Source organism: Lacerta agilis, chromosome 4, assembly GCF_009819535.1.
Source record: "Lacerta agilis isolate rLacAgi1 chromosome 4, rLacAgi1.pri, whole genome shotgun sequence".
In the NCBI taxonomy this organism is placed as follows: Eukaryota; Metazoa; Chordata; class Lepidosauria; order Squamata; family Lacertidae; genus Lacerta; species Lacerta agilis.
In genome coordinates, this window is record NC_046315.1 from 21,246,564 (window position 1) to 21,269,374 (window position 22,811).

Below are 22,811 nucleotides of genomic sequence, written 5' to 3' on the forward strand. Positions count from 1 at the left end.
TACCCCTGATCCAAGGTGGACCCCCAAGAAAGTGTGGAAACGTCTGTGGCATTTTGCCTTTATGACTCTTGGATTGCCATGGTGTCATATTGCGGAAGCAGAGGACCCCCAAATCTGCTGCACCTCATCAGGAGAACACTCTGAAAGCGAGTCTGGGTATGTCCTTTTTTGCTGAAGAAAATGACATATCCTTTCCTCTTGACTGTGCATTTTACCACCTCCACTTACATTGAATATTTGCCATAGGAGTGAAAAGAGCAGAGTTCCTTGTATTTGTCATCCCAGCTCTGTCATCAGTGGGTTTCCTTAACTCAGGCAGTGTTTCATTTAAGTTTCCATCCATGACCCCTGCAAATCCGCCAAAAATCTCCACCAGGAGAGCACTCTGATGCATCTTAAAAACGAGATCAAGAGAACAGGAGTAGGGACTCCATGTTGACCCTGAGTGACACTGATTTGGACCCACCGGAAGCAGAGGACCCTCCAACGCAGATCTCCATCAGGAGAACACTCTGATGCATCTGTAGATGCACCAGAGTGCTCTCATGATGGAGATTTGTGGCGGAAGCCTGCAGAAATGGACACCGGCTGAGATTTGGTTGGCAACTTGGCAGAAGATTTGTGGAAGGTCATGGGGTTATGGGGATTGATGTGGGCAAAGATGATCCAGAAAGCCATAGCAGTGAAAAGAGAGATGCATTGAACCGCCTTCTCCCACCACCACTACTTATTTGCTCAAGGGCGAGCTTATCATCCCTGGGCTCTTCCTCTTCAGGGTCTTCAATGAGTTCTCAACACTATCTTGAAGACCCTGAAGGGGAAGTGCCCAGCAATGATAAGCTCACTCTTGAGCAAATATTCAACTTAAGTGGAGGTGGTGGGAGAAGGCGGTTCAAGAGCATCAGAAATGGGTGTTGACGAATACCCAGACTCACTTTCAGAGTGCTCTCCTGATGAGGTGCAGCGGATTTGGGGGTCCTCTGCTTCCAGTAGGTCCAAATCTATGTCACTCAGGGACACCACCTCTTTACTCCCCCCCTCTTTTTTACTGAGGTTTGCGCAGTCATTCAATTCATTTTCCAAACTGTCGGATGAGGAGTCATGCAGACGAACAGAAGAGAGATCTGCAAGAGGATGAAATAGGTGTCAGTACACCCTCAGGTGTCACTCACTCATCAAAATCAACATCGCTTAATTAAAACAAGCAAAAATTTATCCACTATTTTGCAGCAGGCGACGTATTTTACCATTCTTAATCTAAATTTGGCCATTTTCACAGCCATCTTGTGATGGTTCAGAACAGAGACAGAGGAGAGTGGACTTGCTGCAGGCTGCTCAGTCAGCTTTATGAGATTTGATCCAAGGAGCCTTGCATCCAGACCACACATTGCCCACTTCCCTGTGCCATACTGTGACCTGGAGTACGTATTACAACTACTACCGTGTTTCTCCTAAAATAAGACACCGTCTTATATTTTTTTCCCATCAACGAAACACAGTATGGCTTATTTTCAGGGGATGTCTTATTTTAACCGCGTCGCATCAGTACGCTGCATAGCCACGCCTCTCCAGGCTGTTTTAATGGGAGGTGCCGCGTCACTATGGCTTATTTTTGGGGAACGGCTTATATTTCGCAAATGCATAGAAATCCTGCTATGGCTTATTTTATGGCCATGTCTTATTTTAGGAGAAACACGGTATGGAGAAGATGCCAAACAGGCTTCCTATGGAGTCCAAGTCAAAATGCTAGATAATCACTCTTACTCTCTCCTCACTTTACTTTTATTTATTTATTTTAAAAGTTTCTTTTACCTGAACTATCTTCTTGGTTGTCATTTTGGGGCATCATGGCTGCAAAGATGTAATTAATTTCATCCCCAAAAATCCTCCTTCCATTTTGAATCATAAACTCTATGAGGACAGAAGCCTGCAAGCAAAGAAAGGTAGTTGTGAAAACCACATAGTTTATTACAAAGCTCCAACTTGGCCCTCCCTCAAGAAGTTCCTCTTGTTCCTCCCATTATCACACTCTGTAGATCACATTATGTTTTTAATTCTGGGCTTGTATGCTATGGACAAATGTGCACTTATGCAAATGCTTCTTTTACAGAAAGCATATATATGTATTAGCATGAACTTTTTAAAGCAAATGAGCCTTCCTTCCAATCCCTGCTGTTTCCTTGGCACAGGACAGGCTCTTTCCACAACGCCTTCCTCTTCTGCTTAGCGCTAGAACATTTTCCTTGCCTGCCTGCCTCCTGTCATCTGTTGTGTGCTCTCATTTCTGTGCCAGTTCTTTTCCTCCCACACAAATCCTCCTAGTTCAACCTGTTTGTTCTAGGCTGCCTCCCAAAGACTGGACTGGAATCTGAAAGTGCCATATAAGAGTTATTGGATACATATGGAAAGCAGGGTGGGATGACTGGTGCTCTTGATTTTAATAGCACCTAGCTAAACTTCTGTGCGGGCATGTCTTTTCAGTTAACAAAAATAACATTTATTATTATTTTTTGGCAAAACAGAGCACAGGAACCACCGCCGGCTTCAGGCAAATGCATGCATTCAACAAAATAATTTGATCCCCTCCTCTTCTCCTTTTTAAAATTAAAACACTTCAAGCTGCACACTGGAAGCTGCACATTTGACTACTTGTCCACAAACAAACAAAAATTCGCTGCACAGAGGGGAAAACATATTTCTTCCTCAAACAAAGCTTTCTACAAAAATGTTGATTCCTTTGTGTGTGTGTGGGAGAATATTCACACAAGAAAACTCTCACTGGCAACAGCCGAAACAGAACTTTACTACTTGATTCTGTTAACCGTACAAAAGTGGTCTTAAAGCTAATGACAGATCCATCTAAGTTTCCTGTCTCTAACAGAGACATTAAAAAGAAATGTGCATAGCTTTTGTCCTTTTTGCTACAACAGCACCTTGAACCTGGGTGCTTGGGGGTGGTCAGTGTCGTGGTGGTGGTAAGATTTCCTGAAGCTGTGCCCCTGCCCACATATTTCTGCTGCTTCTGGTACTGGTTCACATGGTCCTACTGCCAGCTGAGGTTGTGTTCCTTGCTGCTGCCAGGGGTGGCTGGGTGGAGAAGGCTTTTTGTTCAGTGCTTCCTAGTTGCACCTCCAAAGGTGATTCCAGACAGAAGGCAGAAAGTATTACTTCCTATACCTGACCTCAATCTGAGCCATGCAGTCACATTTCTTGTCCTCACACTAGTGTCTTCTGGGTAGAAGAAACTAGGAAGCACTGAAGAAATTGCTCCAAGCAAGCAGGTAGTGCAAATGGCACCAGAAGTGAGGCAAACTCTTCACCACTATTTGCATCCCACCTACCATCTTGCAACTGTGCCTTCCCAGTACAAAAGTTGGAAGGATCATTTTGGCTCATTACAACTCTTCACCATCTCAGTAATACAGGTTAGTAGTCAACCAAGGTTTACTCAGAGTAGACCCACTGAAATTAATGTACATATTTAAGTGAGGTCCATTAATTTCCATGGGTCTACCATGAGTAAAACTTAGCTGAATACTGCTCACAGGCTAATCTGTTTCTTCAAAAGCACCTGGCTCTACAAGCAACCTCTGAAGAAGGAACAGGGTATGCTATGGTACTAGGTTAGAAACTTAGGACGTTCCTCACCACCTCCTCCCAAGTAACACATCTCACCAGCTTTTTGGCCAGGTGCACTTAGCAAGACCAATGAAGTAGGGAAAGTAAAACAGGTAATATAATGGTGGAAAGATGTAAACGCTGGAGCTTAAAAAGCTGGGAAAAATCAGGAGCAAGGGATTTGGGTCTGAACTCACTAAGGTTGCCCTGCCTGCACAGCAAATAGCTTAATTTTAAGGCAGACTAACTGCACCTTCTGCCACTTTATGGGAACCTCTGAGGCAGAACCTCTAAGCAGAACTGTTTCTTAGCCTACTTTCATTGTGAATTCTTCTTCAGTCCAAGAGTTTGTGGCAGCTGGTAGCCAGAGTAAGCTGGGTCCAATGCACACTGCTAAATTGAACGCAGTCATCTTATTGTCTTCAGACTGCCTTTCTATGCTGTGTAGGACTCCAAACAGGTAACGCAGCAGCATCACATTGGCTCCAGGTAGTTGTTCCATTAGCCTAGCAACACACAAAACACACGACTCTTTAGAACACAAGACTGTTTGCAAAATTTACACTCAAGACTCTTCCTTCTGCCATTCCCCAGCCTAGCCTCCTAGCTATGCCAATCTGGAGCCCACTTCATGGTAAGTGGAAATCCAAAAAGTAAATAAATCTCCCCACATTCTATTTTAAAGCACAGAGATCTGCACCATATATCTACTTTCCTGCATGCCATGAACAGGTGAGAATATTGACCAGGGGACCAAAATGGAATGAACAATCAAATCTAAATTTATAAGCTTGTCTGCAACAAGAACTGCATCTCAAACATTCTGCTTTTGTCTGGGTATTCGTTTTTGGAAGCAGCACAGGAGGTTACACAAACAATTCTACCTGTGGATGCTTTTTATCTTCTCTTCATTGTTCCCTTCATCCATTAAGGAAACCCACTGATCACAGAGCTGGGATGAGAAAATGCTGCCTGGGATATTACGCAAAAAATCCTGAGGAAGAAGGAAGAAAAGTATGGATGAGCAACCATTTTTGGGGGACTGTTTCATAAGAAGTAAACCATGGAATTGCTGGAACAAAATCCCTGCAGATCATAAGATTGTCTACTAGTGCATCATTTTGGTCCTGTCTGAACCATTTCAATTGCTATGGATGGATTTGAATCATTTCTCACAGAGTAAATGAAACAGTAGCTAATTACTTCATAATGCTAAGAACAGCCCTGCTGGACCAAAGGCCTGTCTAGTCCAGCATTCTGCTTGCACAGCAGTCAACCAGATTCCTATGGGAAGCTCATTAGCAGGTTTGAGACTGAAAAAATTAATCTGTTATCAGCCAGTGCAGAATAACAAAATGTTGTCTCAAAGTCCAACACAGCCAGGGTAGCCCTAGTATGCAATTCAGCACCAACCAACCTCTTAGGCTTACTACACAAATCTATTTGGATAGCTCCTTGGAAGAAGGGCAAAATTCCAAAGGAGCAAATAAAACATCTCCTTATGTATTAAAGAAAGGGTGACCAATGTGGTGCCCTCCAGCATGGCCAGGGATGATAGGAGTTGGAACGCACAACATCTGGAGGGTGTCATGGTAGCTATTCCTTCTTTCACCCATCAGCAAGTGTTTGGCATCAAGCACCTGCATTTTGAAACCTATCCCACTATGAAGTTACCCTGTGGCCCCAGTTATCCCAGCTTACTCTCCCAAGAGTAGATCATTCTATTTACTAACATTTCTTTTAATCTAGACACTACCACATTCCATTATAGAACATCCTGAAAGCCATCAGAAGGCTCTATGATAAGATACTTGCTCTGATTTCTCTCTCTCTCCTTACTAAGATGTTACATTTTCTTTAAAATGCCTCACAAGGTTTGTTTTCTTTTTTAAAAGCCCTGTAAAATCACAAGACCGGGCAGGAATTTCTTTACCGTCCTGGCGTCATCCCATCCCTGCACTGTGGACCTGCCCATAGAGGAGAGTAAGAGATCTACCATGGCCACAACAAAAGACTAAAGGATGGCTCAGTTATGGAAGAGCAGATCTGAATTGGCTGCCCAGAGGAAATCCTATTCTTGAGTCCAAAAATAGTTAAAGAATGCCCATAATCCAGTTGTTGATAAGATCAACACAGATGACTATTTTAGAAGTCTAACTTGGTTCAAAAAAAGAAAGAAAGGCAGCTCTTAACATCCTAGGCTACAGAACCCATAACATAAATCCTAGAGGGTGGTAGAGGGGATGGAGGAGGACAAATTCCTGTCTACCTTTAGCACAGAGGCTATCACCAAAATGGACTCGCTGAGTAAGTTCACTTCAGCTCCCAAATCAAGCTTCTCCTTCAGCTCTCTGCAAGATTTTGCACTTGCAGAACGTCGGAAAATGCCCTCAGTAAAAGGCCCCTCTTGGTTCAGGAAAGAAAGCATGTCCTGTTAAAGAAAAAGAAATGTGTATATGTATATGTATATGCATATTTAGGGTTGCCGTATGTCCTACTGAAGTTCAGTCACCAGTCACTGAATGTATGGGATACTTACAAAGATTGGCTTGGGCAGCTTGTCTGGGAGAGGGTGTCCGAATAGCTTCCCTTGGGCAGATGTTGGGGAAGGGGGAGATTCTGCACCTCTCCAGAAGGCCCAGTTTATAGTGGATCTTTTCCTTTTAAGTTGCTTTTGGCTACACTCTGCAAGGAAAGAAAGAGGTTTCTTGTTACACCACACCACACAAATTCATGTCATATCCTTTATTTCCTTCTCTTTAGTGGCTGCGATGAACCAACTGTCTTCCGTTTGGCACCCGCACTATATGGTAACGTGCATGGGTTTAAGAGGAATTCCTAGAACTGTGTTTAGTGATAGCTGCATTCATACGATGAAGGGCATATTTTAGAAATCCAGCTCACTAAGGCCTTCTCCAGATGGGTACTTTGCAGCTACATTCTGCAACATGCTCATGACACAAAAACATTGCACTAGGATTGGATTTATTCAGCTTTATTCTGCTATACTTCCCCAATGCTACAACAGTATTACTGTTTGGGGGGGGGGGTTAGTGCAATGCAAGTGGGATCAACCCCGCTACCTCAGATATTTGTGGCATGAATAGTTATGGTATTTCAGTAGGAAATTACAGGACTTAATGCAAACAAAGTACCACCCCGAAACTTTTGCAGTTGCAGGTAGTTTTTGTTTTTCCCCATGTTGCTTTCCCTTCACAGGGGGAAGGAGCACAGAAAGGCCAATTATGTCCAATGTAACTGTACAAAAAGGCGACCGCTTCTGATTAAAGCTTTAAAGTTCTGATAGTGCACAGAATTTCAAACGCATGTACCTCCTCCAGCTCTAGCCATAAGCCCTTCCATCTGTCAAAGCCACCATCTTGGGAGTGTATTATAATCTAAAAGGCAGACTAGAAACCCATCAAATAAAGAAATATAATAATGATTAAAAATGGCAGTGAGATCATTAGAACCAAAACGGTTCCCCATCCCTGGCCATGTTATACAGCAAAATATTAATCATGCAATATTACCCTATACGATTTCAGGCAGGGGAAAATTGTTTTTGTTGTACAGCATGTAATTACAGAAGTTCACTTTAACTTATGGGAGTGGGAGGAATACTTTTAGCTAAAAGCTTAAAAGTCAGCAGCACTTGACTGAAAAATGTATTTTGTTTTAAAGCTTGTTTTAAACTTGTTTGGCTGGCGAATTCTTTCCACAAAACATTCAATGATGTGAAAATGAAAACAATACCAACTGCATGGCAGCCTGGTGAAAACTATCACTGCTTGGCTTGCTTTTGAATGCAAATTCTGGGGTAGGAGTTCTTTGCTTAATTGTCTTTCCAAACCATGAGATCTAGAAACATAACTATTCAGGAATCTGATGCTGCACTGGGTGACAGTGTCAGCAATCACCTTTCTGGAGCCTAAGGCGTCCAGACTCAGCAGCCAGCTGCACCCTCTGTGTTACCATGGCAGCTGGCCAGAGGAGAGACCAGCAGTAGCAGTTATCTTCTTGGAACCAGAAGCAGTTGACGTAACCCCAAGTTCACGAAGTCCCTGCTGATTTTCAATATGGTTGCATCAGGCAGATACTGTAGATATGTATAGCAGCATTACGATTTGGGCAGTTTCCTATGTGAGCGATATGGAGGAGTGCTGGGTTGCAGCTGCTTAGCACTTTATAAGTTAAAACCAGCATTTGAATTGTGCCTGGAAGAGAATGGGGAAGCCGTGTAGGCAAGAGAAGACAAATGTAATTTGCATCAATGTAATTGGCATAAAATCGATCCAAAAATACTGGGTTGTATCCAACACTACAGCTCTACTGGTGCAGCAGACTTCTGTGTTTCTTCAGTTACTAAGATTTGAGATCAAATGACAGTGCTTGGTTGCTGATGAAGAGACGGCTATATAAATACTTGGAGGGCAGACCCTCTGCAGTGATAAAATAAATCACATTGTTAGCAATATCAATATAAAACACTGTGTGGAGAAGCGAATGTTGGGACATCTGCCTATGAATATTGGGAGGGGGGTGGAAACCTGCTCAAAAAGGAAAGGCTTCTTTTACACAGAATGGTTTGGATATATTTTTGTACTCAAGTTGTGACTTGGCCAGTTGACTGTGTCAAATAACAGAGCTGCAGTGTGTCTGCCTTGCAAGGCAATGCACATCCATTTTGGAAGCAATTGTCAATCTAATTCCTATGCAAACTTATTTCACACTGCTGGTGGATTCTGGAAAGCCTGGGCAGCTGTCATATGGCATCTCAGCAGGCAGAAAAGATGTCCAGAAGGAAGTACAATGAGACAAAGGAAGGTCAGGTTCTGTATCAAAAGCCAAAGACATCTGCACTAACATTTTTATAAATAACAACCCACTTCTATATGCAGCTCCCAGTAGCCTCCTACTGGCATTTGTGTGAGATATATATATATATAATCAGATCAACATCTGCAGCAATGATGCAGCAACAGACTATTCTCTGGATTTTGGACTGCTAACTTTCAACAATTGTCATTTCTTCCAAGGAAGAGGCTAAAGATAGCAAAGATATACAACCATTTCACAAAGCAACAAAGCCGGGAGTTTCAGATGCTTTGCTGAGATTCTTAAGTTTCTAGCCATCATTGTTTCAAGAAAAAAATAATGAATATATGCAAGTCCGGTAGGGTTTACTGAGCAATGCTTCTTATTGTAGCACTGAATAACCACAAGGGGGTGCTTCTGTTGCCAAATAACTCCGCAGAGAACAGAGAACAAACTGATGAATACAGAAGAACAAAGTGGCCTGGCAAGAAGTGTCTGCCCAGACCAGATGGAAAAGATAAGCTATAAAGAGTCATAATATGAATGTGGATAAGAAGGGGCAGAGTGTGGATGCAACAGAGATACTGGAGGTTCAGAGAAGCATTATATGAAGCTTCAATGTGGAAATTATCACCACCCCAAACAAAATAAAGAAGAGAATCTGAAAGAGGTCATAAGAGAGGCTAAATTTGGAAACTACTTCCGCTTTCACAAGTAGGGTGCCCTGGTCATTGCACTTGGAGCATTTTGCTGACTGTGATGGGTAAGAGCATAAACATGTCCATTATACTTTCAAAGTTGCTTCAGAAATAGCAAACCATGCGGCAAGGAGCCTGGGCAGGAGGGCAGAGGAGACAGGTGTCTTCTGTGACTGGAGCAGCTATGCTACAATACATTCACTTACATTAGATAGTGGCATTACATTCTGTTACGCAAAAAAATGCAAAGCTGTAGTTCTGAAAACAGTAGGCAAAGTCTTCTATGTATTGTTGCGTGCAACTCCAATCTCCAGGCAGCAAGAAAGTGCTGATGTGCCTGTGCTTACCCAGGGTTCAGTTTCCATGGAATTATAGTCAGTGGAGATGGTGGTGTCTTTAGAATATATGGTTTCATTTACCCATATACACAACCCGAGCACAGGCTGAAGGAGCTCCACCCCAACAGATCTTGCTTCCCCATCAGGTTTCCAGGAAAGCCCCCGCAGCCACAGTTTGGGATCAGCACAAAGCAAGACATGCTTCTGTGTCCCCAGCTTTCAGTTTCAGCCAAATTCTTATACACACAACTCTCTCTTGCACAGCGCCCCCACTTGTCCTATTGTTCTCCATCCTAAAATGATGGTAGCATCCAGTCAGGTGAGATAGGAAATGGTCCATCCATTCATCTCTATGGCAACAGAGCCACCTCTTTGGATATAGTAAATAGCAATATGTAACTGGCCAACCAAAGCCATTATCTTAACAAAGGAACTGTTTTCGCTGGTTCAGCAGCCTCTTCTACAAGATTATGGGAACCAGCATCTCATCCAGACTGCCCCACCCACCAAATTCATAACTGGAAGCTTATCTAGCATTTCATCTAGCAAACAAGCTTCCCCACCATAACTGAATGCAGGGAAAGGGGAGAGGTGTTGGTGGGAGGGCTAAACAAGAGAAGTGAGTGGCTGCATTCACCACTGGCTTCGGATCAGGCCAGTCTGTAGGCAGCCCTTGACAGCTTACATCCAAGGGAGCGCAATTCTCAATAGAAGCCCATTCCCTCCTATAGGCCAAAGTCATAGGAAGTAACAGTGAGAAGATCAACAGGAATCCCATGGGAGCTGCATGGGCATCCCACACCACCTTCCAGAATCCTCTGTGACACACACAGCAGCTCCTCTGCAAATGTTCACGAGTTCCTCAACTCACAAAAAAGAGGTTCCAGAAGCCATAACCTTTGATGCAACACTGCAATGAGAGAGTTCAAATGTGCAGTCCACCCCACAATCACCCCTCCCCCTCATTTAAAGTATTGTTACTTCCCCAAGGTCCTCAAGAGGAGACCAGAAATGTGAATTGATGATATATAAATAAATTGCAAAACTACTGATAAACCATTCAGGTAAGCCTTGGGAAATGTTCACTTATGAAAAAAACAGTGGAAAAAGGGACAGCTAGACCCAATGTGTTCTCTCTTTAAGCCGAGGAGGCCTTCTGAAGCTGAAGTATGATTGCTTTGAACAAAAGCTCTAGTCATTCACAAGCACATACTCTGTAATGAAGAAATCTGGCCATTTCCTTGTGAGCTCTGGCTGGCTTCAAGTAAAGCTTTGGCCTAATAAGAAAATAATTCTTAAAACACCCCCACCTCCACCTAACCCTGGAGTAAGAAGTTTGTTTGGCATGACCCCCTGTCTAGCTGCCCCTGTGCTTCCTTTTGCCCATTCTCCAGGATGGATGCTGGCTTGTTACCACACAGAGTTAATCTAACAAAGGTTCTCTGAACGAAGCTTCTGTAAGCAGAGAGACTCACCATTCAGCTCATGGCCAGTGGCCAGGTGCCTTGGCTTGATTACAAACTGGCACTGGCGCTCGCGGGGCAGCTGCTCAATTAGGATGGCCTCCTGAACTTCCAGAGGGCAGACACAGTCCTTTGATTCCTGGGTTTGAGGCAAAGTGTCACGAATGTGGCTCATTTTAATTCCGAATGGATATTCGTGTCCTTATCAAAGAAAGAGGAAGAGGGTTTAATTTTCACCGAGTGGCGGTCAGGCAACGAATGAGCACCTCCCAAGGATGCTGCAATGATATTTACAATCTCTTTAAAAACAAACAAAGAAAGAAAACACACAGCAGCCTCGGAATAAATACACTCTACCAGACATACACTACACCAGTGTTTTTCAACCACTGTTCCGAGGCACACTAGTGTGCCGTGAGATGTTGCCTGGTGTGCCGTGGGAAAAATTGAAAAATTCAAGAGAATTACTTTTTATATAGTCAATATAGGCACAGAGTTAAAAAATTTAACATTTTCTAATGGTGGTGTGCCTCGTGATTTTTTTCATGAAACAAGTGTGCCTTTGCCCAAAAAAGGTTGAAAAACACTGCACTACACCATGATCTCCGTGCAATGTTTCTTCTGATAAGCCTCACTATCTGTTCTCTCTCATTTCCCGAAACTTTAGCTAGCAGTTTGGTGCTCATTTTACTCGCATGATTTTAGACTGCTGCAGCCTGGCATGCCCCCAGGTTGGGGTTCCCTCTCCTCCACTGTATTCCTGGTTTTCACTCTCCTGCCCTCAACAGTCAGTCACCATTGCATGGGCACTGATCACACTCAACCCTCCTTGGGCTGCTTTGGGTCCCAAGACTTTAGGGTTTAATATTTATTTCCCCTACTTTGGCAAACTTCAGGGTTCTCCCAAGCCTGTTTTGGCTGCATAAGGCTAAACATCAGAAAAGAGGGAAATGAAATGCCCCATACACGTGCATTTTGGCACCAGCCAGCCAAAGGATGTGTTTCTGGTGGCCCAGTTGACCGGATGAAGCTTCAACATAGGGCTCCTTATCCTTTGCTGCAGAGATGGGGAAACTGGGGTCATACTGTGTGAGGCTGGAGGGAGTTGGGAGCTGAGCCACATCTGGAAGGCACCAGGTTCTGCATCCAACTTGACAGTCTTTCAGCTATTTAAATATCTGAAGCTCTTCCACAAGTTCTTAGTTTAGCTACTTTTGCCCATTTACTTTCATCTTTCCCACCACAAGACCTTCTTGTACCCTTTAAGACAAGCTGCTGCCCTCAGGTGCAATAGAGGTCACTGTTCCACCGCCAGTGCTGAAATAATACCTAACTGGCAGTCCTATAAACTTCTGCATCTGGAATTGGGAGATGTGAGGAATGTCATCTTATCTGTTTCCCCAGGCACCCAAATGTTTCATTACTTTTAAATAGTGCTATTTTACTAGAAAAAGAGGTGCTGGAACTCAATTTGAACATCTCCCTTGTTCTTTTATAATGGCAATGACACCCACCTGAGAGGTGCCCAAACTGATTTCTAGCAAGTTCAGGCTGAAAAAAGCCCTTCTTCTAGATTACATTTCTACCTCACCTTTTCTCCAAGGAACTTAAGGTGCCATACATAGTCCTTCACCCTCACAACTACTCTGGTAGGCTAGGTTGAGAAAACATGACTGACCCAACATCACCCAGTACACTTCATGGCTGAGTGGGGATATGAACCTGGATCTTCTGAGTCCTAGCCCAACGCTTTAGCCACTACACTACACTACACCGCCTTGGGCTGGATTTGAGTATAGATCTGTCAACTGCTACTAGCCATGGTAGCTAAATGGAACCACCACAAACAAGTGGGGGGGGGGGGTGGTTGTGAGGCTGCTTGGGAGCTTCCAGATGCATCTGTCTGGCCACTGCTGAGTTGCACAGAGAAGTACATTTCAGATCACAACAAATATGAACAGCCGAGGTACTTTATGGCTCCAAAAGGAAAAGGAGATATTCTAAAATTAATTCAAACACATCCTGTCTAATGCTGGAATAGTCTCTAGTGCGCTTGATCACTTCTGTGAAATTTTGCAGAAGATTAATCGTTTAAAATGTACTTGGAAGCTATGAAACCGGAAATCTGTTTGTGGGTGTAATGGGAATCAGAGAACAAAGCTGAAGTAACAAGGGCCACCAATTTGGCTTCTGATCTGCATCTGTGCAACTCCCACTGCAAATCAAGTAGAGATGGAAACAGGGCTCTGGGTAAGCTTCTGGGGCAATGTAAAAAAGGAGTATCACTTGAGTATCTGGCACCATTTTAATAAGAGACAATTATGTTCTAACTTTGAGGGGAAGAGACTCTGTGAACTCAACATCCTTCCATCTGCTTTTCAAGACTGTTCCTGATATTTTGCACCAACAGATATAGAATTAAGACTACATGCAGAATCTAAAAAGATAAATGGGTATCTTTCTCAATAAAAAGTCCAGGTTATTAGTAATCTAGCAGTACTACTATTATTAAGAGCCTGTAACTACAATAGCTCTTAACTGCAAGGATGGGGGTGGGATGCTTGGATTTCACTGGCCAATTATTTATCTTTAGTGATGTACTGGCAAACAGACCACCATCCTAGACATTTTTACCTACCCAGTTTGCATAAACAAAGAAGTGGATCTAGACCTGCATTACCATCTGTAGGCCTGTGCCTCATGTAAGTTGGTTGTCATCTTCAGCTGAAAAGGACTAGCCACCCTCCCAAGGGAACTTTAATGGACTGATGCTTAAAAAAAAAAATCATATTTGAAATCCCAAATGGAGAACACCATAAAAATTGCTGGCTTCACAACCAAACTTGTGCAAGTAAGGATTGGGTTTCCTTTTGGTCTTTTATGTGTGTGTTGCTTGCTTTTTGGCTGTTGCTAGTGGTCATAAACCCTGAGGAGGGGACAGGATAGAAAAGGAACTAAAAAGCAAACTTCCCAGAAACTTACCAATAAGGGGATATGGAGCATCTTCTCTACCAGAATTCACCCAAAGCTGATATTCTTTTTCAGAGCCCTTTAAAAACACAATCACATAGGTATTGCAATTTGTTGTTTGTAATTCTATATTGAAGAAAACCAAATAAAACAAAAACAAAAAAATGCAATTCCACAGTAAAGGCAGCTCCTATTATACAGGGTAGTCACAGAAACTGGTACTATGCTTTGTGCTTTCCTGCTCCCAGGAGTATGGAAATATGCAGCAGAGTGGTATTAGGAGATGGGGTATTTTATGCTAGGTATTACATAGGTGAGGGAAATAAACATTATGTCTTTGATGGTATCCCCATGGCTCTTGGTCTTCTTTAAAATACACGTCTTGCACCATGGATGCTACTTCAGTACCACTGCAGGGTTCACTTCAGTGGTCTGCAGACCATGCAGTTTCTTTCCCCCACAGAATCAGTGCTCAAAGCCCAGTGCAATTGTCCTGCTATTTATACACAGTTAATGGAAGGGACTCCTACAAAACAGGGCGTACAGCTTTGGCAAATCGTAACTCTGACCTAAGAAGCAAAATTAAGGCAAGAGGAAGAATCCCAAATCATTTCAGGCAGAACAAATTGCTTTATCCAGACTCCAGCTACAAACTTGGTCCAGAGCCCCACACCATTCTTCTGTAGATTTTGTACATATTGCACGAGCTCTTGGGCCAACTGAGGCTTTAGAAGTGGGTGGCTAAGTGGAAGCAAGAGCCAAGCCTTCCTCTACGCACAGATTCATTAAAGGATTATCTCTTCTGATGAAAAGAGATGGGGAGATTAAAACTCAGATAGATAAATAAATATATTTCTTCGGAGTCCTGTTAATGTTCATTCCCCCACCAACGATTTTTCCCGGTGGCCCAAGTTAGAGAGTGCTACAGCTTTCTACTACCTATGGGATAATGTAAGCACACATCCGCCAATAACGCAAGTTGTTAAAGAGTACATTTTTAAAAATGACATCATGAATACTCACGTTGATTCCAAGTTGCTGCAAGGCCATGAGAACTATGTCACTTGCTATGTCTGTGTTGGTTATGGTTAAGGTTTTTGACTGTTGGGGGAGAAAAGAGGTTGAAGAGAACATTATTACCCAAATCACAGCACTTTAAAAGTAGTTAAGTACCTATAGTTTTGCAAGAGAAAATGTTAGCTAGAACTTTGATGTAATATTTATACCCAAGAAACACACCTGATGAAGCAATGTTTAACTTTACCATATACCTTTTCGAGGAAGGGCAGAAAAGTATTCTTAAATAATTATATAATATGGCTGCATGGAAACCTCACTTGTGATTAAGGAGATAGAAGAATTCCATCAGAAACTGAAACCAGAGCAGAAATTCTAACAACTTGCATGTTTGTCTGAGGTCACTAACAGAAATCATGCAAGTGAATATGAGTGTTTGATGCGATCGTTGTTTTTTAAGTCAGCAAACATTATGTGAATAATGTTATCTTCTGCATTGCTTTTGACGCTTCTCTTCCACTGAAATGCACTAAAATTAATTACATAATTAACTGCAAAAGCCTCTGCCCTAGCAGATAGTGAGGCAAATAAAGTAAAAAAAAAAAATGTCCACAGGACTTCTCGGTTTCAGAGTATTGTGCCAGTTTTTTCTCTGCAAAATATCAAAAACAGCCTTCTGCATGAGCCACTGAAAAATAATAAACTGACAAAAAGACTTAAGCGAAGGAGTACAGACGCAGTCTATTTTGGCCTGGGGATATAGCTGAATGATCAGAACATAAACAAAGGGGGGGTAACATTTTCCCCAAGCAATGACATCTGGCACCCAGGAGTAGGTCAGCAGATTTGCATAAGGCTTGCCTTTGGCTAGAGAATATAATAAAATAATTTGTGCTGCATATGCCTCCTCCCTAACTAGCCCTTACTCTAGCATAAAATGAAACAATTCCCCAAGATCTCCAGCTGCTCTTGCAAAAAAAAGGGAAGGCGAGCTTCATAGAAAGTGTTCAGATATTTAGGAAGCTTCCATCTGCCACTCTACTGCCTTATCAGTGATATTTCTGGCACTACTGTGTTGTACTTCAAGGATGACCAGTCCAAGGGAGCCTCCAGTGACTCAGTTGTAAAGGTTCTGAACTACTGCACAATTTTGTGCATACACAGAACTGACAGATGCCTTTCCCCGAACATCTCAGCTGAGTTTTGTTCAATCTGTCTTAAATCTGTATGATTGCCCTTTGTTTGGAGGATATGATCAGAAATACTCGCTTTGATCCTCAGTTCCTTATAGCCAATTTTATAATGAGTCAGAGCGATAAAAAATGAGAAAGAAGGTCATGGACCATTGGTAAAATGTGACTGGATAAAATCGCAGTGCTAGAATTCAGTTCTGAGATATACAAGGAAATTTTGGGGGAACAAGGAAGCATTAGGACAATGCTCCCCAGCAGAATTCATGCAGGAGACTAGAATTTTCTGAGTACCAAGTACAGCATAGGGAAAATCTCAAAGGGCTTCTGAGATGCCTACTAGAGGTTTCCTACATATATCTGTAGAAACAACAACAGGCAGGATGCTGGGTTTCTCTTTGGTGAACAGCCTCCAACAAAGGAAATAGGAGGAGACTGAGAGGAGATATGATAGCCACCTTCAAATATCTAACTGGCTGTCACATGGGGGATGGAGGAAATTTGCTTACTCCTGCTTCAGAGGGTAGGACCCAAACCACTGGATTCAAGTTACAAGAAAAGAGATTCCAACTATACACCAGGAAGAACTTTCTGGCAGTAAGAGCTGTTCAACAGTGGTCATAAACCATGGTTTGTGAAGAAGCCAAGGTCATAAACCATGGTTTGAACTAGCCATAGTTTAAACTAACTAGAGCTCCCCCACATTTGGATGCAGTAGGGAGTTCTGATTAGTTTAAAAGCAGATGCTCCTGACTGCCTCCTTGCCATAATAGCGGATGAGATAGGGGGTATGGTGTTCAAGCCCATGGCTTGTTCATGTAATGTGAAACCATAGTCTGCAAAGACTCTGTGCTGTATTGGTTAATGGTCTTGTAAACAAACACCTCAATTTTGTACTCGGAAATAAGCGTTACACATCATGTGGCATTTGAATTTTCACAGCTGTTTGCCAAGGAACAGGCACAACGATAGCACTGACGCGCTCTTCATTCAATGTGGCTTATGAACACTTACATATGCACAGTTTCCAATATCCTTTGCAATGATTTTCAATGGAATGCTCTTGGGATAGTCTTTTTCCTTCTCTTCTTTGATACGGCTGTCAAAGCAAGCAGAAAGGAGTTGTTTAACAAAACAGAGATTGAAACAACAGAATAATAGAAGGGCAAATATGTTATGCTGGTGCTCTAAATGCGAAGAGCTCTTCTGAAACGGCTTGCCTCTAAAAAGCACCTTTAAAATGAGGAGGACCTCTTCCACACAAACAGTTTGATTATTCCCTTCAAATGGCTAGATTTGGAGTCTGCAAAATTAAATCATATTCAGTAAGAAAAGCTCCATCCAATTTTGCTATCTAAGCAACATGCCAGTTTCTCTAATCTACTTTCACAATACTTTTTCAGTTTCTGGAGCCACAAAATGAAACTACATATCAACTAGATGGCAACAAGGAACTGTGCTAGGTTCAGAATGACAGACAAGACATTGTATGGTCTATTGTGGATAATGTGGCAGAACAGAAATACCTTTGTAGGAAAGTAAGCCACTTCTCTTTCTGATCGACGGAACTGAAACAAAGAAAAACAAGTTTTAAATGATAGCTGTGTACCACATTTCCCAACTTAATAAAAGCTTTAGAATCAAAATTTCAAAGTAGATCCTTCCCTCCATGCCCAAGCTGAAAGCTAGCTGAGAAACTAAACTGGTTGGATGAGGCCAGCTGGCAGGGGCGGAGGAAGGGAGCGCACTGCCCCCAGCAGCGCGATTGTGGTGGGGTTCCATCATGGCTGCCCCCCACCTGCGTTGGGCACCCTGCCCCTGCCCCAGCCAAGCCCCGCCCCCAGAACGCACCCCCTGCCCCACCTGCTCTCAGCCCCCAGTGCTAGAACATGAAGCTCCGCCACTGTCAGCTGGTAAATTGCACCAATAGCTGTGGCCTTAGCAAACAACCCATCAATTCATGTACCTCTTGTCTTTGTATCTTTTCATCTCTCAGAAAGTGTTTCAAAGACTCCCATGGATTCAGAGGACGTTAAGGGAAGTATAAATTGCTTCCACATCATGCACTTCATAAATATTTGGACTTTCCTTTATAACAACTCTTGTAAAATTCTTCAAATGCCCTTTTTACCTCCCATTGTGAATGGCTTGGCTTACATAAAATCTAAAATTCCCTTTTTTAACAGAGGCCATCATATTTATAAAGTCAGACTATTTCAGAGTCAGCAAAAGACAGTCAAGAAAAAGTACCTATTAAAACATGTTTTTTTCACTGACACATAAAATCAAAGCTATGCTATCACCATAAACCAGAACCTACTAACTCTAAAACTGTAAAAGTAGAAATCAGCGAGATTTCAATTAAGTGGGTTGTGGACTGCAGCATAGACAATCAAAACTTTTCTGTCAAATTTATTTGGCAAGAAATAAGAGTGCCACCTTATACATTTTCTCTACATACAGACATTGCCATTATAAGCCAGGCTGCCAATCTGTTTCCAGGCTTGATTCAAAGTACATAGTTCTGGCCTGGGACAGAATATCTCAGAGAAAAGGCATTCTACATACAAGCCTGCCCTACACTGTTACTCATATTCCAAGTATCTTCTTAGGGGATCCTCGTACCCCAGTCTTCTTCAATATTGAAAGCAAAAATGTAATCTTAACCTAGAATTAGAGAGGTATGATAAAAGGGTATGATAAAAGCTTGGATTTATCTCAATATAATTAGACTTCATTTTGCTGTTGTTAAAAATAAAGGTTTTACTATGACTGATGAAGTGCCAATGGATTTCTATTAATAGAATGACAGAAGTTCAATGGATGGAATCCAACACTGCACAACTGTATCTTCCACTCACGAAATTGGACTTCACCTTCCTATGTTTGCCCTGAAGACCTCTGCACACCCTAAAATCTGCTCCCTAACCCTTCCGAGCAGATTTTGGAGGTGAAGTCCATTCATAAGGAGAAATTCATTTCCTTCAGGCATGGACAGCAATTGATACTAGTACTAGAAGGGGTCCAGCCTATCTTATGTCTTCTCATCTCCCTTTCCCTTCTTGGCTGTTAAAAGTTAATGAGGGGACTGACCAACTGGCTCAGCTATTTCCCTTTTCTCCTCTATATCCATTGCGGGGACCACCAGGAGGACCTCAATAGCATCCCTCTCCTCAGAAACTCTGGAAACTGAAGCTCTGTGAAGGTGACTAGAGATAGAGATCTCAGCAGCAATATCAAAATGGCAATTTCCAGAATCTTTTGAGAGAAGCCATGACAGTCAAACTGTAAAGACAGAAGGTGTATACCACAAATGCACCACAAATACCATGAGAAAAGTAAGTGTGATTCGCATGTATGTAAATTATAATTTCACGTGCATTTGAAGAACTCCACAAAACTGTTACTTTGAAAAGCAAGACCCAGAGGGCTCCACTCATTCCAAGCTGCAGAAGGAACCATGATTCGGCACCAACTTCATTTGCGATATGAAAGGTCTCTCATTGAGGTAATTCATAAAAAAGGGTACTGGGTATTTTCAACTCTTGAACTTTAACGCTGTTGGATGGATGCAGGCAGGAAGGGGGGCAACCAATGCAAATAGTCTCTCATACCTGAAGCTGGCAACACAGTTGGTGGTGGGCCATCCTAAAACAAAAGACTTCTCAAGGTCAGTGCTACCCTCACAGACCTCTTCCAGGCAAGAAGCTGTCCACATGTCACAGAGACGTGCCTGGCTCTTCAGTTTGAAATGCAAGTGTGACCTGTAATTAAAAGAAGTCTGTTATAGTACATCGCTGGCAAATGAAGGTTAGAAATAACTATGAAACAGGCACATTTCAGCCAGCACAAAACTATAAAAACAATGGACTCTGTTGGAACTACACACAAGAGCTGCAACTGACACAGCCCTGGAGGCAAAAAAGGGTGAACTAACAGATTATCACCAATTCAAAAATGGGGTTTGTTGGACCTGACCAAGTTCTGTAGTGAAACAAAGACTGCTGCCAAATGCTGTATTTCAAGAAAAACAGTGAATCCAGGAGTATATATCTGCCCTTACAAGTGGAAACAAGGGTAATCTCAAAGCCATGTCAAGAAAGGTCAGAGAATGTTCTGATGCCACTTTGGTATTCAAGCCACTTTGAGTCATTCGGTACAAAAGCAGCTCATTAATATAAATAAAAACTAAAATGAACACACTTGCTACCTCAGGCTCTCTGTTGTGTGTGAAGCCTGGTGTGGAAGCATAAAAAGGCAGACATAGTAAGTAAAGGGAAGGTCACATGTACTTAGCTTTCCCCTCAACTCTTGTCAGAAGTACATCAATGGGACAAGCAGGCTTACCACAGACATGGAAGAGACGCCTGACTTGAGCATATTCACAGCTTTGCTGATTATTACTGCTTTGTTTGGTTTTGCTGCTGATATTGGTATTGAAGTTTCTAATATGGCTTGCTTTTGGTTGGCTATATTGTGTTTTTATACTACAAGCCACTTTAGACACCTCTGCTTTTATATATGCAGGCCCCATCAACCAAAATGCAGATGTGAGAGTTTCTATCAGCCTTGCATTGAGAGTTCAGAGAAGACCTAACTTCCAGTGGGTGTTCCAATAGCCTTCTTTAACAGTCCCTTCTGTCCAGAAGTGTTTGGCTTATTGTTAACTGATGCACTAGAAACTGAGAGCATGCCTTAATTCCACCCACCCCACCCCATACACACACATACCTGTCGTTCTCTTTATAGGGAGTGTAGCTGATCTCTATCACAGGGTAAGGAAGATCTCACTTTCAAATAAATGTGGTATCTCTCCATGTTCTCATTTTGGGGAAGGTACACATGGGCCTTAGGTTCCACATTCCCAGTCTCATTTCAAGAGGATTCCCAAAGGCTAAGCAAGGGCAGAACAAGCTCTGGGAGAGATAGGCAAAGTGGGATTCCTTCTTCAGCATTAGTCTAATTTGCAGTACAAACAACATAGGCCACATTCACCAATCTACAGGATCTCCAATGTGAAAGCACTTGACCCTTGTGGATTTCAAAGGACTGACCTACATTTATGATGCTCTTATTTTTCCAAAGCTTTTAATATCTAGTCTGTTAACAGCTGTGGCTGGATGCTGTGCCGCAGAGGAACTGGCACCAGTTCAAATATCCACAGATGTAAACATAGCTCTGGACAAAACTCACTGGGAAGAGCCTCCAATGCAAACCTCACTGAAATGAACAGGAGTTGGGCAAGATCAGACAATTCTCTCAAGTTCCACTGATGTTTCCCCAGGCATTCTAGGTAGACAGTGCCTTCTGAGAATCATACTTCTGTATTCCCTATCATAGCTCCTGCTCCAGTATTATTATTAATTATTATTATTATTATTATTATTATTATTATTATTATTATTATTATTAATTCCCCAGCCACTCTGGGCGGCTTCCAACAAAATATTAAAATACAATAGCTCTTTGTTGAAACCACTTCAACGCAAATTGCCTGAATCAACAACAGTACAGAGTTGGTTTACAATAATGGAGTTGTACGAATGGCCATCTCCTAGGAGCCAGCCTCAAATAAAATCTGAATAGGAACCAACATTTCAAATCCACTAAGTAAACCTCCTTGGAACACGGGTGGCGCTGTGGTCTAAACCACTGAGCCTCTTGGGCTGGCCAATCAGAAAGTCGGCAGTTCGAATCCCTGTGACGGGGTGAGCTCCCGTTGCTTGGTCCCAGCTCCTGCCAACCTAGCAGTTCGAAAGCATGCCAGTGCAAGTAGATAAATAGGTACTGCTCCAGCAGGAAGGTAAACAGCATTCCCGTGCACTGCTCTGGTTTTGGTGTTCCATTGCGCCAGAAGCGGCTTAGTCATGCTGGCCACATGACCCGGAAAAACTGTCTGTGGAGAAACGCCGCCTCCCATGGCCTGTAAAGCGAGATGAGCGCCGCAACCCCAGAGTCGTCTGCAACTGGACTTAACTGTCAGGGGTCCTTTACCTTTACCTTTTTAAAGTAAACTTCCTACCCCTCTTTTTTTTTTTGCAACCAATCGCAATGCAAGGGGGAAAACAGAAAGTAGCTATGTTGCTCTGTTTAAAATATCCTTCCAAATCTGCTGTTGGGATATGCCCTTATTAGGAACAAGCAGAATGTCACAAAATTGTGTAAAGCTTTGAATTCTTAGAACTCTTAATCAGGCAAGATGCTACACAAGAAGAAAAAATAAAGAATAAGTATAAAAATCAAGTAGGATGTTGTAGTCATGAGATCAGCTTGTAGAAAAAGTTGCAAGATGCAAATTGCAAGCTAAGTAAGGTGCTATAGATAACACACCTAGGATTATGGGCTAAAGCAACCAGAGCTGCTCCCAATTTCTGATAATATAAAATCAGGCTTAACCCAGATCTGTCCCATGCTCAATTGGTAATTTACTTTTAATGAGCATAATTCAAATGAACATTACTCTAAATCCTATGGAAACAGCATATTTAGATTAGCGCTTCCAAGAGTTTCCACTGCCTCACAGGTATCATTACCTCACCTCCCCCCGCCATATCCTTTCAGTTCTATTCAGTTACAGCCCCTTCTTTGTGGTGGCCATGTCTGTGAAATGCCCCAATTCACCAAACTTATGTTCTTGCTTCCTCAGCTTCTGCACAGTCAAATCAGTTGTGTTCTAGACAGTAACTCTTCTGGTTGATG

General features: G+C 42.5%; 1 protein-coding gene across 3 annotated transcripts in view; it reads right to left on the reverse strand.

Moving 5' to 3' along the window:
- Nucleotides 1-831: 831 nt before the first annotated feature.
- Nucleotides 832-22,811, reverse strand: part of ARHGAP20 (Rho GTPase activating protein 20) — a 75,365-nt gene continuing 53,385 nt past the window's right edge. Inside the window, exons 4-16 of one of the 3 annotated variants that reach the window (XM_033146270.1) lie at nucleotides 19,727-19,876; nucleotides 17,639-17,680; nucleotides 17,127-17,211; nucleotides 14,929-15,006; nucleotides 13,918-13,984; nucleotides 10,948-11,136; nucleotides 6,158-6,303; nucleotides 5,888-6,049; nucleotides 4,503-4,612; nucleotides 3,935-4,124; nucleotides 1,897-1,927; nucleotides 1,813-1,836; nucleotides 832-1,124 (exon numbers count right to left, since the gene is read on the reverse strand). In XM_033146270.1, the coding sequence (XP_033002161.1) occupies nucleotides 865-1,124; nucleotides 1,813-1,836; nucleotides 1,897-1,927; nucleotides 3,935-4,124; nucleotides 4,503-4,612; nucleotides 5,888-6,049; nucleotides 6,158-6,303; nucleotides 10,948-11,136; nucleotides 13,918-13,984; nucleotides 14,929-15,006; nucleotides 17,127-17,211; nucleotides 17,639-17,680; nucleotides 19,727-19,876 (1,534 nt within the window). In that variant the 3' untranslated portion in view covers nucleotides 832-864. Of the gene's footprint in view, nucleotides 1,125-1,812; nucleotides 1,928-3,934; nucleotides 4,125-4,502; nucleotides 4,613-5,887; nucleotides 6,050-6,157; nucleotides 6,304-10,947; nucleotides 11,137-13,917; nucleotides 13,985-14,928; nucleotides 15,007-17,126; nucleotides 17,212-17,638; nucleotides 17,681-19,726; nucleotides 19,877-22,811 lie in introns of all 3 variants that reach the window. The other 2 variants (XM_033146269.1, XM_033146271.1) reach the window with 2 other exon arrangements.